Source organism: Eschrichtius robustus, chromosome 10 (genome assembly GCF_028021215.1).
Source record: "Eschrichtius robustus isolate mEscRob2 chromosome 10, mEscRob2.pri, whole genome shotgun sequence".
NCBI lineage: Eukaryota > Metazoa > Chordata > Mammalia > Artiodactyla > Eschrichtiidae > Eschrichtius > Eschrichtius robustus.
Genome location: NC_090833.1, coordinates 19,862,250 through 19,876,821, shown reverse-complemented (window position 1 = coordinate 19,876,821; position 14,572 = coordinate 19,862,250). Strand labels below are relative to the sequence as shown.

Here is a 14,572-nt window from a genome sequence, read left to right as displayed (position 1 = left end):
CCTCCAGAGCCCTTTCCTCCTGAGTCAGGAAGAGATGCTCACCTGGGTCCAGAGCCCACAGCAGCTTCCGTGGTTCAGTCCCACAACCCGCCAGGAGCAGGAAGCTCATTGTCAGTCCACAGGCTCTGCTAAGACCCTGACCAGTGATCAGCTCAGCCCCAGGATATGAGGCTGAGCAGGGCCTCAGGTGTCCTCTAGTCAAGCCCTGTCAGGAGTGCCCTTTGCTGCTTTGCCTCCTTCCCGCGATGGGGAACTCACTACCTCCCAGCTCAGACCTTCAGACGTTTCCATTTGTGCCCTGAGCAGGATGCTGGGCAGAGGTGATGCCGAGATGGCTCTCTCAGGCCTCATGATCCAGGGGGAAGGGCAGATGGAAAGGCCCGTTATCTTCCTTCCATTCTGGGGGTCAGTGGAAAGTCCTTCACCAACCCCTTCCCGAGGGATTTGGGACCACTCCCTTGACTCCTCGCTCACGGGGACCTTCCTGTTCTGCACAGGATCCAGGCTGACCCTCTACTCCTCTCAAGCCTCCAGGCCCTCCTGGCAGATCTGCCCCCACCCGTCCCTGGTCCCCAGTTTCTTTATCTGTTAAGTGGAGGGAGACCCAAGTGTGCCCCCTGCTGGGAACTCGGATGTCTCCTCGGTAGCAAGATCTTGGGGCTGTGGAGGCTCGGACCTCCGGCCAGGCCAGGACCTCAAGAGGCCGATGGCCACCCTCTCTCCCCACGACAGGGTTACAGCCATCCGGACCGGCTGGTGCTGGACCAGGGAGGGGAGATCTTTAAAACCTTACACTACCTCAGCAACCTCGTCCAGAGCATTAAGACGCCCCTGGGCACCAAAGAGAACCCCGCCCGGGTCTGCCGGGACCTCTTGGATTGTGAGCAGAAGATGGTGGACGGTACGAGGGCCTGTGGGGTCTCAGGCGAGGGCTTCCTGCCCCAGGGGCGGGGCAGGGCGGGGCAGGGGGCTCCGGGAGGAGCTGGGGGGATGGTGCGTTAGAGTCTCCACTCCACTGGGCCAGGTGTCTGTCCTTGGGGAGGCAGTCATTTATTCACTCAGGAGACAGTCACGGAGCCCCACGGTGTGCCAAGGGCTTGTGCTTCCCGGGGTGTGGGGATGTAGGGGGAAACACAGAGGAGTGGTCCCACCCCTCCAGAGCCCACAGATCCGCAAGCTGTCCCATTTCCGTGCAATGGGACAAGAGCTGTGGCAGAAAAAGCCCCCAGGGCCAGGAGGGGACCCCATCATAGCTTCCCTGCAGAGCCAGGATTCCCCCTTTCTGTCTGCACCTCATCCAAGTCTCTTCTCTCTCTCTGTGAGCTGATGTGGTGCCGTGGAAGGACCACAGTTTTGGAGGCAGAGAGACCGGAGTTCGAAGGTCAGCCCTGCCTCTGACCAGCTCTGTGAGCTGGGCAAGCCACCCTTCTCTCCGCTGAGCAAGAAGGTGGACGAGTGGCCGGCTGTCCTACTCTTTCAGCTCTGGGGCCTTTGGCTCCCTTGGAAACCCAAAGGGGAAACCAAGTGCCAGCAGAAGTGCCTGGTTGATGGGGTAGAAGCCCTGACTCCCACCAAGCTCTAGGAGGATCACTAGCCTTGGCGGTGAAACCATTCAATTAAACGATCCCTAAATCCCTTGGGCAAGTGACTCAGCCTCTCTCAACCTCAGTTGTCCCCTCTGTAAAATGGACGCTACTCGATAGCGACATGGGCAAGGGCTCCACCACGTGGCCCCTCCGGGGACTCTGCCAGCTGTGAGCTCTGCCCAGAGGGTTTCCTTCCATCTCTGCGGCTCATAGAATCCCTTTTCTGCCCACCCTCCCTGACGTCATGTCCAACTGGGGCTCAGCGGGTCACAGGGTGTGGGGTCCACCTGCAGAGCCAAGCCCCGGGTTCCTCCCCACATATATATATACCACCCCCATCCCATGCTGCCTGCAGGTACCTACTGGGTGGATCCAAACCTTGGCTGCTCGTCCGACACCATCGAAGTCTCCTGCAACTTCACACATGGTGGACAGACGTGTCTCAAGCCCATCACGGCCTCCAAGGTAGCCATCTGCTCCCCAGCCCCCACTGGATGGCCCTCTCTACACCCCCCTGCCCCCTGCCCGGGACCACAGCCCACCCAGGTTTGGGACTGAGCCTTGACTATCTTGCTACATGGCCTTGAGAAAGTCATCTCCTCTTTCTGAATCCCAGTTCCTCGTCTGTACATTGGGGATGAATTGTTCAAAATCCATAGTTTCCAAGCCCTTTTGAGTTGTGTGATGCTAATGGTTCTTTCTTCAAATAGAACTTTCTGCCTAATATCTAAGATGGTGGAGTTAGCCAAGCTGGCCTGGCTTGGACAGCCATGACCATCAGCACAACATAAATCAGTGTGATGCTCACCTGGGATATGTGTTCCGGGGTTGTATGTGCAAATATGTAACTCATGTTTCGTGCCCGCTTACCATGTGCCAGTCTCTGGGCTGCGAATTTTCTCTGTACCGTCACCCCCATTTCTATTAACGATAACCACAGAAAAACTAATTTATTTGCAAATTAAGTCTAGTTTCAATAAATTTGATTATTTACATAAGTGCAGCAAGAAGAGTGATTGACAACATAGGCTCTTTGCTGCTTTGCTGGAACCTTTCATAATGAGTCTCAGATTGAACTTTTAAAAGCCTCTCCAGGCCAGGTAGCCAAGCCAAGAACTTACCATCAGACTTTGCCTGGAATACCTATAGATTTGGGTGAATTTCTCTCTTCTTAAAGTCCTCAAAATATCCTGAGATTCCTGTACCTGCCAGGAAGTGACCTTCCTTACTCACCTGGTAAGGCTGCTGGGAACCCTGTAATCAAGGTAACAGGCCGATTTTTCTAAGGGGCTTTATTGGCTCCATAAAGTCAACCTTAGTTCCTTAAGTGATCTGGTCATATCTGAGTCTGTTTATGTCTCTCTCAAATATGACATTCCATTCATAGCCTTGGTGATAACCAGTATTTCCAATTGTGTCCTGTTACAAGGAGAATAGATTCTCATTGAACTTATGCAAATAATTATACTGCCATGAGAATACTCACCAAGAGCTTCTGAATTCTAGAAGGATCAGGTAGGGAGAAACAGCAATTGTTTCATCTTTGTTCACAAAGGTGTACTTCACAAAATGGCTGTAATTCATTGCTAGCTTAAGAGAAAAGTTTTCCTTAAATGTGGAAACAGAGATTAAAGAACTGCCAATGTTTCCAAAAAAGTCATAAAAAGTTATAATCATCCTCATCAGTTCATTCAGTCCTATGTAATTGATCCTTGATCTTGATCTTTTGTTAGCAGTTTCGTGAATCCAATTTTTCCTTAGAGTTCTATAAATTCTTACCCATTCAATGGTATGATTTAAAAGTTATCAGAAACCTGTACTTGTCAGAGTCCTTTCCATGAATCTCCTTGAAGATGAAGCACTTTTGCAAAGGCATCGGAGTAAAACAATAATTATAAAAGATAAAAGACTGACAAAAGAATGACATTTTTAAATGCCTGTGGTTAAAGATCTGATGGGAGTTCATTATGATGCAGTTGACAAGGAAATTTGGTTATTTCTGTGACACACAACATTTTAAGGTGATAGCTGGAGTTATAGATAGATAACATAACATATCAGACTTTGAGGAATTTCATATTATTTCTGGAACACCATATTAATAACATATACCCATTCAAGGATATCCATAAAGAAGGTGTATTTCTTACTTGACAATGTTTCCCATGTGATTTAACATAGCAAATAAGCCTAATTAGTTTAATGTTTCTCTTTTTATAAGGAAAGAGATGGATCTTTTGAGATGTTCCAACAATCCTCTGGAAAACCCCAGTTACTTCCAAGTCAAAAAGTCTTCATTTAGAACTTGATTTTGGGAAGTCTGTCAAAAATATCAAAGGTTTTGGACACTTAACTAAATAGAATCACAGATCATTATGAAAAAATGCTTAATTATCTACTTAGCCAAAGCGACAAAAGATTTTAAAAGCAAATACAGATGGTTACATAGTTGTGAGAAAACTTAGCTCTTTTGATCATTGAGAAGATTGTGTCTTCTAGGTAACTAAAGACCTCGTTAAGGCAACATGAAGCACAGGAAATTATTTTGATAAAACACAAAATCTTTGCTTTCTAGCCAGATTACTTAAAAGGTAAAGAAAAACTTTTCATAATCTCTTAACAGGAGCAGACCAATACTCCAAGAAAACTTTGTCCTTATAGCAGATGAAGAAAATTACATAAGCACATTATTGATATTAAAGCTTATTTAAAAAAAAAAAAACTCTTATAATAACAGTCCAATTTTAGCCAACTTGATCACACAAGGTAAAGTTCTTTTTCTCTCTCCTGATAACATGCTTAAACTACCTACAAAATCTTCATTAGACAGTAGACAAAGTCAGCCATCATCCCAAGCTAATTTTCTTTTGTAATAGAGATAACATGGATTCATTTGACTAGTAAACCCTGGAAAAGTTATTTATCTGCAGTATATTTAATGCTGATAACTATGAAGACATACCTATTTTAATTAAAACAAACTTAGACTGGCTTTTATTTACCAAAAATTATCCCAGATCATGTGAACTTGAAAAACATTTGGATTAGTTTCTATATTTCTGAGTTCTAGGAATACCTAATTCATAAGTGCTTATTTTTAAGCCAGTTAAACAGAGCTCTTTTACAAATTAATTTTGGCAATACCATTCAGAGGTAGAGAGAAAGAAAAAAATCACATATACATCCAGAGACTTACATAAACAAACAGAGACACTGAGATGCTATAGCTTCCACTCCAAAATTTTAGCCATGAATCAGGTACAACAATATAAAACTTACTAGTTTATAAATAACATTTGACTCCAAATTGTGTCTGACAGGCAGAACAAAGTTACCTGCTCCAGTGGCTAATGTTTTTTACTAGTATTTGTGGAGATGACTTTTAAGATGTGTATTTGTTCTTGACAAGTAATATTAAGGAGGCTGCGGACTAGATTTTGAGTAAGAGAGCTTTTATAGCAGTTTGTATTTTAAGAGGCCTCTTCCCCCATTTTTTTTGTTCAGCCTCAGGCAATTGTGGGTAGAGTTTTAGTTACCTCCTGGGGTGTTTCCATTTCAAAGATTTAATCTTCAAGGGACAGAGAAAAAAATGTAAATTTTCTTCTAGGAGTTTTAGTGCCTTTTGTATGGTTTTGGCAGTTCCAATAAAATGTTGTAGCACCACCCTATAATTAGGGGAGTGTGCTGTAAAAATAATTCTCTGCCCATCAGCAGGACTAGCATCTTGGCAGTCATGGTAACAAAATAATAATAATAATAATAATTCTTTGGGTCAAATGGGGCCTCTTCAGAGTTGAAAATGAAGAGGGGTCATTTAGATCACCACGACCATGGAAATGGTAAACCCACTGGACCATGCCAATTTTGCGCAGCAGGAGGTGGGCCTCATCTTAATGTTTTCCATTCACTGTGAGCCTTAGCAGTGATCACTGTGATGGAAGGATGCAACCATGCCAGGAATAAACACCCAAAAAGGGTAAGGGCCCTGGTAGAATATCAGTGGCTCTAGGGGCCTTTGCCGTCCCTGGTCCCTCTTCCTCATCCTAGATGCCTGGATAACCCCGTCAACTTTTCCCTTGGCAGCAGGGATGCCTTATAAAGTGTGTTTCTTGGTTCTGCCGAGGGGAAAGCCGAGGGGGCTGAGGAAACAAGCATATAGCCCGGATGGATCTTTAAGAAAATTATGGATTTTAGGGTCTTTAGAGGTATTGGCCAGTTGTTGAATTTTGGCAGCCTTGAGTAACAATTGAGAGCCTGTAACAAACAAACAAACAAAAATCCCAAAATAGCCAATTAGTTCCCCTCTCTCCTTCCTGCTACATAAAATATTTAAGAAAAATTTGAATTTCAGTTAAGGTATAGTTTTTTATCTCAGTTTCTACTTCCTGATTTTCTCCTGTTATCTTAAACTGACGTGTTGTTACTGGAAAATTTTGGATGGCATCACTGTGAACCGTCTTCATAGCTCGCTGCTTTCCTTCCCAGGGTGTTCCAAGAGACCTCTCTGGGACTGAGGTCTGCTTCCACTATCATGATGTGCACGGGGTCTTTGGGGAAAGCCCTTAGGCCTCTAGTGTCATACCAGAGCCTTGGCATGTTGGTATACCCCCAGGATGCTTCCGTGGGGTTTTGCATTTATCAAGGAGCTGGTGCACCTCCTCAGGGTTCTTAGGAGGTGCTGGCATCAGATTTTTAGGCCATTTATATTTGCCCAATAATTTTTTTTCAACATCTTTATCGGAGTATAATTGCTTTACAATGCTGTGTTAGTTTCTGCTTGATAACAAAGTGAATCAGCTATACATATACATATATCCCCATATCTCCTCCCTCTTGCGTCACCCTCTCACCCTCCCTATCCCACCCCTCTAGGTGGTCACTGCCCATTAATTTTTTTAGTAACATCACACCAGGGATGGGACCCATAATATCCCATTGGGTCAGGGATGAAGAATGACAGTAATGAGTGAAGTTTTGACACAGGAACCATAGATCTCTGTTGTGTTTTCCTTCTGGAGGTCCACTGGTTTCCAGTTGCAAGGCTATTTCACTCTTCTGGATTATGATGTAGCCCAGGCGCAACCACCAACTCAGCGGTCATAGGTGGAGGTCTCCTATCCTCCTCACCTACAGGAATATTTCCCTCGTGCCTTCAGCCAAGAGCCTTTCCTTGGGCAGTGACATAGCCTTGTGATCCAGTTCACTTTCCTTAACTCTTCCCTTGACGCATGGAGGACCCTTACGCACACTAATAGTCAGTTAAGGCCTTTATAATTAGTGGTCTCAGTGGCTAGTTAGAGCCTACGGCCTTGATCACACTGCTCTGGGGAGATCATTGGATTATCATGGCAGCCGTGACTTTTTGGATTGGATACCATAGCAATATGCAAAAGCACTTAGCAGTGAGGCAGACCCCCAGCAAGCAGTGCTCCTTCCCCAGATGGTGATACCCACCTGAGTTAGGTGGTTAGTAAGCAAGTTGCAGGTAAAGGGCATCCCATCCATTGATTGCAAGGGTGGTCATGCAGTCCTGCCAACTACACCAATCGTTGTGTGCTGGTCTCAGCCTATCAATAACCAGTGTTGTGGCTGGACCAGCCCTTGCAGTTCTTACTACTATTGTAAGATGCCTTTCAGCAATAACCATCAGGAAACTTTGCAAAAATAAAGTTTTATTATTTACAGGACCTGGAAATTGCACAGCTCACCTGGGGCCACACTGCAAGGTCATGGGGAGAGAGAGAGAGAGAGAGTGCGTGGGCCTGGGGTTCTGCTTTTATTGGGGTGGGGGGGGGTGTTAGGGTTTTGCAGGCTCAGTCTTCAGTGGTGAATTTAACATATAAGGGCCAGAATTTAAAGCATGGGGAGAGAAAAAACAAGTAGCCCAAATGGTCAGTTATTGAAATCAATCCAGAGCTCTAAAACAAAGGAGCCTCAGTGCGTGGAGGTGGCCTGGCCCTTTTTCTAGTCCTGTGGCTGGCACGGTATTTATTTGAGATAGTCTGTCTTTGAAGTGGATGCGTCTTTGAAGTGGATGCCTCAGCAATCAAAGCTTAAGTCAGGCACTGGCACCACAAAAAAAGAGAAAACCCAACTGTCAGGACTTACTGTACAAGCACTTAAGCCCGAAACCATGTCCTATTGTTCGTTGTCAGGTCTGCCTTTTCCAGCTGCCTCACCCTACCCCGCCTGCAGCTTGGGGCTTAGAAACGTGGGGAAGGCACTTCGCATTTCCTCTGCCCTCTAAGAGCCTCTCACTCTTGGGCAAGATCCTCTTCCTCTCTGAGCCTCGGTATCCCAGCTCAGCTCCAGAGACCCCTCCCATACAGTGCATTAGGACCCTCGCATTTCTGGCTGGAATCAGGCAGACCTCAGTTCTTTCCCTTCCTTGTTACTCCTTGGCTGTGGCACTGGCTCACACAGACCTCAGTCTTTCTGTCTTTCGAGTGAGTACAGCTCTGGGAGCATGGCTGGGAATTGCTTACCAGGAAAGGGCTTATCCCTGGACCTTCCAGAGGAAGGTAAGGAATTCTGAGAGCTGTGGGCAGCCCAGCCTGACCCTGCCTCACTGCTGTGTCTCCTCCACAGGTGGAGTTTGCCATTAGCCGGGTCCAGATGAATTTTCTGCACCTACTAAGCTCTGAGGTGACACAGCAAATCACCATCCACTGCCTTAACATGACCGTGTGGCAGGAGGGCACCAGGCAGACCCCAGCTAAGCAGGCTGTGCGCTTCCGGGCCTGGAACGGGCAGATCTTTGAAGCCGGGGGTCAGTTCAGGCCGGAAGTGTCAATGGATGGCTGCAAGGTAAGTCTTGGGGCCCCTTACAGGCCCCTCATGCCTAGACAGGTAGAAAAACGTGTTCTTATATAGTAACAATTTTATACTATAGTATATTAGTATGATACATATAATGTTTATCTTTGAGTTTTATAAAATTGCTTTTTTTCACTTTTCTCCCTGCGAAACTTCTGAGGGAAAGTCTGGGCTGGTAAAAATTCTACCAGCCGGTAGATGCTGTGCTTATCTACAAGGCTGCTTATAGAAGGATATATCTCTACTCTTCTCTCTGCCCCTGCCCTGCCAGGCTAATTTCTTCTCTTAACATTCTGATTGTCTTCAGAGGCCTAAAACAGGGTGGGTTGTAGGGGAAGAGGGAGACAGAAAGTCGTCCAAAAAACCAGTTTCACGAAATTAGACAAAACCAGTAATGCACAGTGTTCCTGAGAATGAGGGGAAACCAACACTCTCACACAAAGCTATTTGGAAAAATCAAAACTAAATTGGTAGAGGCTTTCGGAACAGCAGCTACATGTATATTTCCAATATATATCCAAAGCCTTACAAATGTACCTATCCTTTGATCCCGCAAATCTTACTTGTAGAATTTGTTCTAGGGAAATAATTAAGAATGCGCACAAAAGTTTAGCTACAGTGATACTCATGACCGCCTTTCTTTTAAGAATCAAAATAGCAGAAGCAATCTAAATGGACAAATACAGGTCACTGAAACAGTGAAATGCCACGTGGACATTAAAAATGGTGAAGAAAGACGAGGGGGAAATGCACTTGATATATGATGAGGACTGTGATGGAGGTACACGTCCCCTTTTCCCTCTACCCGCAGGTCCAGGATGGCCGCTGGCATCAGACACTCTTCACCTTCCGGACCCAGGACCCCCAGCAGCTGCCCATCGTCAGCGTGGACAACCTCCCTCCCGCCTCATCAGGGAAGCAGTACCGCCTCGAAGTTGGACCTGCGTGCTTCCTCTGACCTCTGACCTCCTGGCTCCTCTCGGCCTCGAGGGGGAGGGAAGAGGAGGAGGAGGCAAAGGGAGGGTACCTAGGGGCAGGTGGGCCCCTAGGAGAGGCAGCTCACCTGCCCAAGGATCCTTGAGCAGACTCCAGCTGTTGTCTGCCTAGTAGAAGAGGCTGAGGGGTAGCAGGGCACGGGGTATCCTTGGGAACGACTGATCCCAGCTCAGCCCCAAAGACCAACCAAAGAGCCAGCCAGAGCAAGCTGGGCCTGCAACCTGCCTGAGCCCCGCGGCCTGTCTCCCAGCTCTGCGGCCACCCCCTTCCCTGCCCAGCTTCCTTCCCAAAGAGCCCCACGTTCCAGCCAGCTTGAGGGAAGGGGGCATCTCGTCAGCTGGTCCCTGCCAGGGAGCTTTGATGTGCAATATTAGAGAGGAGACATGAAAAAAGGAGAAAAGGAAAGAAAGAAGTATATATATTTTATTTAAACAAACACAAAGAAGGTGCGTTACTATTTTTTTTTCACCTGGGAAAGAGGTGAGAAGGTGAGAGAGAGCAGCCAGGGGGTGGGAAGTGACGGATGCCGAGAGGGAGAGGTGAGATCCTCGGGGCTGGGGGTGCCCACGTCTGCTACCTCCCACTGTGAGATCGCTGGTGCTCACAATTGTCTCGTAGTGTATGTGATTTTTTTAAGGAAAAAAAAAAACCCTATTTAAGATTCTGAAGGTGCTACCAGTTTTGCCACAGACTTTGAAGAAACATTTGGATGTGGGGTATCATCCACGTTTTTCTCTCTCCTCCAAATGACAAAGTTTGGGGAATTTTTAAAATTTTCTTAGCATCACCCTTGTGCTCATTGCATAATCTGTTAAGGAGTAGGGGGAAGAAGGTAAAAGGAAAAAAAAACAAAAAGCAAAGCAAAAAAACAAAAACAAAAAACAACCAGAAACAGAAGTAGAAAAGATTTACCTTTTAACTTATGGACTTTGAAACGTTTGTCCTCTTAAGGCAGGGGGAGGCCTGAGGATGAAGGATTTTAGTTTGGCCTTTCTTGGTCCTGGAGGGAAGTTAGGCTTGTCTTGGAGGGTATGATCTAGACTGGAGAGTCCTGACCTTGCAGCTTTGACTTTGAAGAAACCAGTTAGGAGAACGGCACTGGGTCAGGGCTGGCCTTGGAGGTGGCATGTAAACATGGACCCATCTCATGATGAAGCCACAGACCATCCCCTAAGGTCCTCCCTTCCTGGAGCTTGTCCTTCCAAGATGCAGTCATCACTCTTGCTTTTTCATTGTCATTCAGTTCTGTAGAAACCCAGCGCCATCAGCTCCAAGTATAAACGTGGGCTGAGGAGAAGGGCTTATTACGGGAATCTCCGAGCTCAGCGTGGCCGGGCTCTTCAGGGTCATCTGAATTGTCCTGCCTCAGCGAACCAGTCAGCATCCAGGCTGGATTTGGAGGTCATTTTAACTATGGAATTATTTTTGTAGAAGGGGAAGTTTTATGTGAAAGTCTATTTGTGTCTTTTTTTTTTTCTAAAGTGTCTCTTTGGGGATTGGATTGGATTTTCATTATTTAATACCTCACTCTGGCCCACCCTCCCCTCCCCCGCCACTTCCTGTCTCCCTCCCCCACCCCGCCTGCCTCCACGCTCCCTGGAAGCGTGTTTTTGTAGCAGCTCGGGCCTCATCTCAGCGCTCGGTCTCCACCTGGCCTCTGTCCTGGCGTCTGTCTTGCTCTTGGGTTTCTCTGCTGTCCTTGTTCATGTCTCTGTCCACGTGTCAATGTGTTAAAACCCAAGTGGGTTCCGTTTCTCCTTTTCCCTTCTGGATTTTAAATAAATATTTAAAACTGAGGCAATGGAATGACACATCTGTGGCCGTGTGCTTCTTTGAAAAGGCCGGAGGGAAGTTTCTGGCAGGGCTGAGGGGGTCAGGGGAAGAGGCTTAGAGGATGCCCTGTTTATGCTGCTCCCCCCAAAGGAGGGGGGAGGGAGAGATACAGCGCCTTGTTGGGGGGGGGGCCCTAAAAGTGAGGGGGTGGGTCCCGTAGGGTCCCATTGGCCGCTGTCCACAAACCTGGTGGCTTAAAACATCAGAAGGGGCTTCTCTCCCCGTTCTGGAGGCTGGAAGTGTGCTGGAGACTAGAAATCCAAGTGCTGGCAGGGCCACGATCCCTCCGATGCCTCTAGGAGAGGTTCCTTACTCTGTCCTGAGGCCCCAGGCGGTCCCTGGCTAGCAGGGCAGCACCTCAGTCTCGGCCACTGTAGTCACATGACGCTCTCCCTGTGTGTCTCTAATCCCATCTATTTTTAAGGACACCAGTCATATTGGATGAGGGCCCACCCTAATGACCTCATCTTAACTTGATTACATCTGCAGAGACCCTATTTCCAAATAAGGCTGCCTTCACAGGTAACGGGGAAGCATATCTTTTGGGCGGACACAATTCAACCGATAACACACAGGGAGGAGGTACACTGAGGTTAACATGAGAGGCTCTTTTTTTTTTTTTTTTTTTTAACGTGGTAAAATACACATAACATAAAACTGACCGTTAATGACATTTAGTACCTTCACGATGTTGGGCAACCATCACCACTGTCTGCTTCCAGAACATCTTCATCATTTCAAAAGGAAACTCCATACCCATGAAGCCATCACTCCCTATTTCTGCCTGCTCATACCCCTGGAAAACCACTAATCTGCTTTCTGTCGATGGCTTTGCCTGCTATGGATATTTCATATAAATGGAATCATACAATATATGACCTTTTGTGAATGACTGCTTTCATTTAGCATAATGTTTTCAAGGTTCAGCCTTGCAGCGTGGATCAGTACTGCATTCTTTTTTATGACTGAATAGTATTTCATTGTATGGATAAACCAGATCTTGTTTATTCATTCTTCCATTGATGACATGTGGGTTGTTTCCATCTTTTGGTGATTAAGGATAGTGCTTCAATAGGAACAATTCTTACCTGTGAGATTCTCGAAAGAGGCCCCAACAATACCTGCTTTGGAAGAAGTGAGTGAGAATCTGGGAGACAGAGTTAACCAGAGTTAGTGAATAAATATACAAGACGCCCAGATAAATTTGAATTTCGGATAAACAATAAATACGTTTTTAGCATAAGTATGTCCCATTCAATATTTGGGACATACTTATACCTGCTGGACCTGAAACCCATATCTCCTGACTCTTGGTTCAGAGTACTTTCTTCCTTAGCTTGTTCCTCCTCCCCCTGGGACATTGGAGAAATCAGAACTTTTCCGCCCTTCTCATCTAAGAGAAAGAACAAATCACGAGCAGTTGAGCCACGTTTTAAAAACGTGTTGTCGGGCCTCCCTGGTGGCGCAGTGGTTAAGAATCCGCCTGCCAGTGCAGGGGACACGGGTTTGAGCCCTGATCCGGGAAGATCCCACATGCCGGGGAGCAACTAAGCCCGTGCACCACAACTACTGAGCCCGCGCCCCACAACTACTGAAGCCCGGGTGCCTAGAGCCCGTGCTCCACAACAAGAGAAGCCACCGCAATGAGAAGCCCGCTCACCGCAACGAAGAGTAGCCCCTGCTCGCCGCAACTAGAGAAAGCCTGCGTGCAGCAACGAAGACCCAAAGCGGCCAAAAAATAATTAATTTTTAAAAAAAAACCTAGCTGTAAGGTTCTAGGTCATCAGTCCACAGGCAGCTGGGTCTTCTCTACCCTCCCCACCCTGACACCTACCCCAGACAGTGAGCCCTGGGAGCCGCTGCCCTGCGGGGGCTCCAAACTTCCATCCATGGAGCCCAGGATTCATGGTCTGGAAGAGCTTGGAGATTCCCATGCCTCCAAGTCCACTCTCCTGTTTGATAAAGGTAGCAACTGAAGTCCACGGAAGTCCCCGAGGTCACCTGGTGAGGCCAAGGCAAAGCTGTGATTCAACCCCAAGACTGCTGACGGCAGTGTTATGTGCATTAGGCCAGTGGTTCTCAGTGTGGCACCCTGGGATTACAGCACCAGGGGCTGGTGACCAGCACAAAATTTTCGATCCCTTCCCAAACCGACTGAATCACAAACCCCGAGGGGCCCTGCAATCTGCGTTTTAACAAGCCTCCCTGAAGATTCTAGTACAAGCTCAAGTACCGAGAATCGTGACCCTGCACTATTTCCTTAATCTGGAAAATGACTTTCCGACGCTGAAGAAAAAAAAAAAAACAACAACTTGGCAATGAGATGAGAACGGTCTTTTCATTTCTTTGACTGACAGTTAATCAAAAATGGAATTGAGGCAGCATGGCCGGTTTCCTGAATCATCTCCTGAGGTCTGCCGGGTATCACCACCGCCAAAGAGTTTGCCCAGCTGTTCCATCATGCTTCCCGTTTTGCAGAGGAGAAAGGTCAATCACTTTAATGTCTGCTTGCCCCATAGGAAGCTCTGTGAGGGAAGGAGATGGAGCTTGTTCTCTGCTGTAGCCGCAGAGCACAGCATGTCGAAGGCGCTCGATCTTGTGGAAGGAGTCCCCGCAGGAACTCCCATTTTTATTTCCTTGACACGTGTTTATCAGCAGCACCTTCCTTTTGTCAAGCCATGCGTGGGCACTGGAGTTATGATGGCTCTGAGAGCTTGTCTGAGGGGCTCTGAGTCTGGCAGAGGCAGCTGGAGAGGCTGGACCTTGTGTGGTTAAGGGTTAGGAAAGCAGGGAGCAGGAGGCCAAGTGTGGGGTTAGGGAAGCAAAAAGGGGGCACCACAGAGCCCAGTCTCAGCTCGGGGAGGATAGTCAGGAGGTGACACCGTAATCAAGGTCCCAGAGAAACAGAACCAATACGATGTGTGTGTATGTGAGCATGTGTGTGTGCATGCCTGTGTGTGTGTGTGTGTGTGTGTGTGTGTGTGTGTGTAAGAGATTTATTATAAGGAGTTGGCTCACATGATTATGATGGCTGATGAGTTCCAAGATTTGCAGGGTGAGCTGGCCAGCTCCAGACCCAGGAGAGTGGATGGTGTAGTTCTAATCCAAAGGCTGGCAGGCTCAGGACCCAGGAAGGACCAATGTTTCAGTTCATGTCCAAAGGCAGGAAAAGACTGATACCCATCTCAAGCAGTCAGGCCAGAGGAATTCTCTCTTACTTGGCCTTTTGATTCTATTCAGGCCCTCAGTAGATTAGATGCGGCTCACCCACATGCGGGAGGGCAATCTGCTTTGCTCAGTCTACCCATTCAAATGTTAATCTCATCCAAAACACCCTCACA

The 14,572-nt window shown here is 47.2% G+C and overlaps 1 protein-coding gene across 2 annotated transcripts in view; it reads left to right on the top strand.

Annotated features, from left to right (window-relative positions):
* Positions 1-11,209, top strand: part of COL27A1 (collagen type XXVII alpha 1 chain) — a 143,178-nt gene extending 131,969 nt beyond the window's left edge. For both annotated transcript variants that reach the window (XM_068553300.1, XM_068553299.1), the window contains 4 exons: positions 733-901; positions 1,942-2,051; positions 8,175-8,393; positions 9,214-11,209. In XM_068553300.1, the coding sequence (XP_068409401.1) occupies positions 733-901; positions 1,942-2,051; positions 8,175-8,393; positions 9,214-9,360 (645 nt within the window). In that variant the 3' untranslated portion in view covers positions 9,361-11,209. The remainder of the gene's footprint in view (positions 1-732; positions 902-1,941; positions 2,052-8,174; positions 8,394-9,213) is intronic.
* The last annotated feature ends 3,363 nt before the right edge of the window (positions 11,210-14,572 follow it).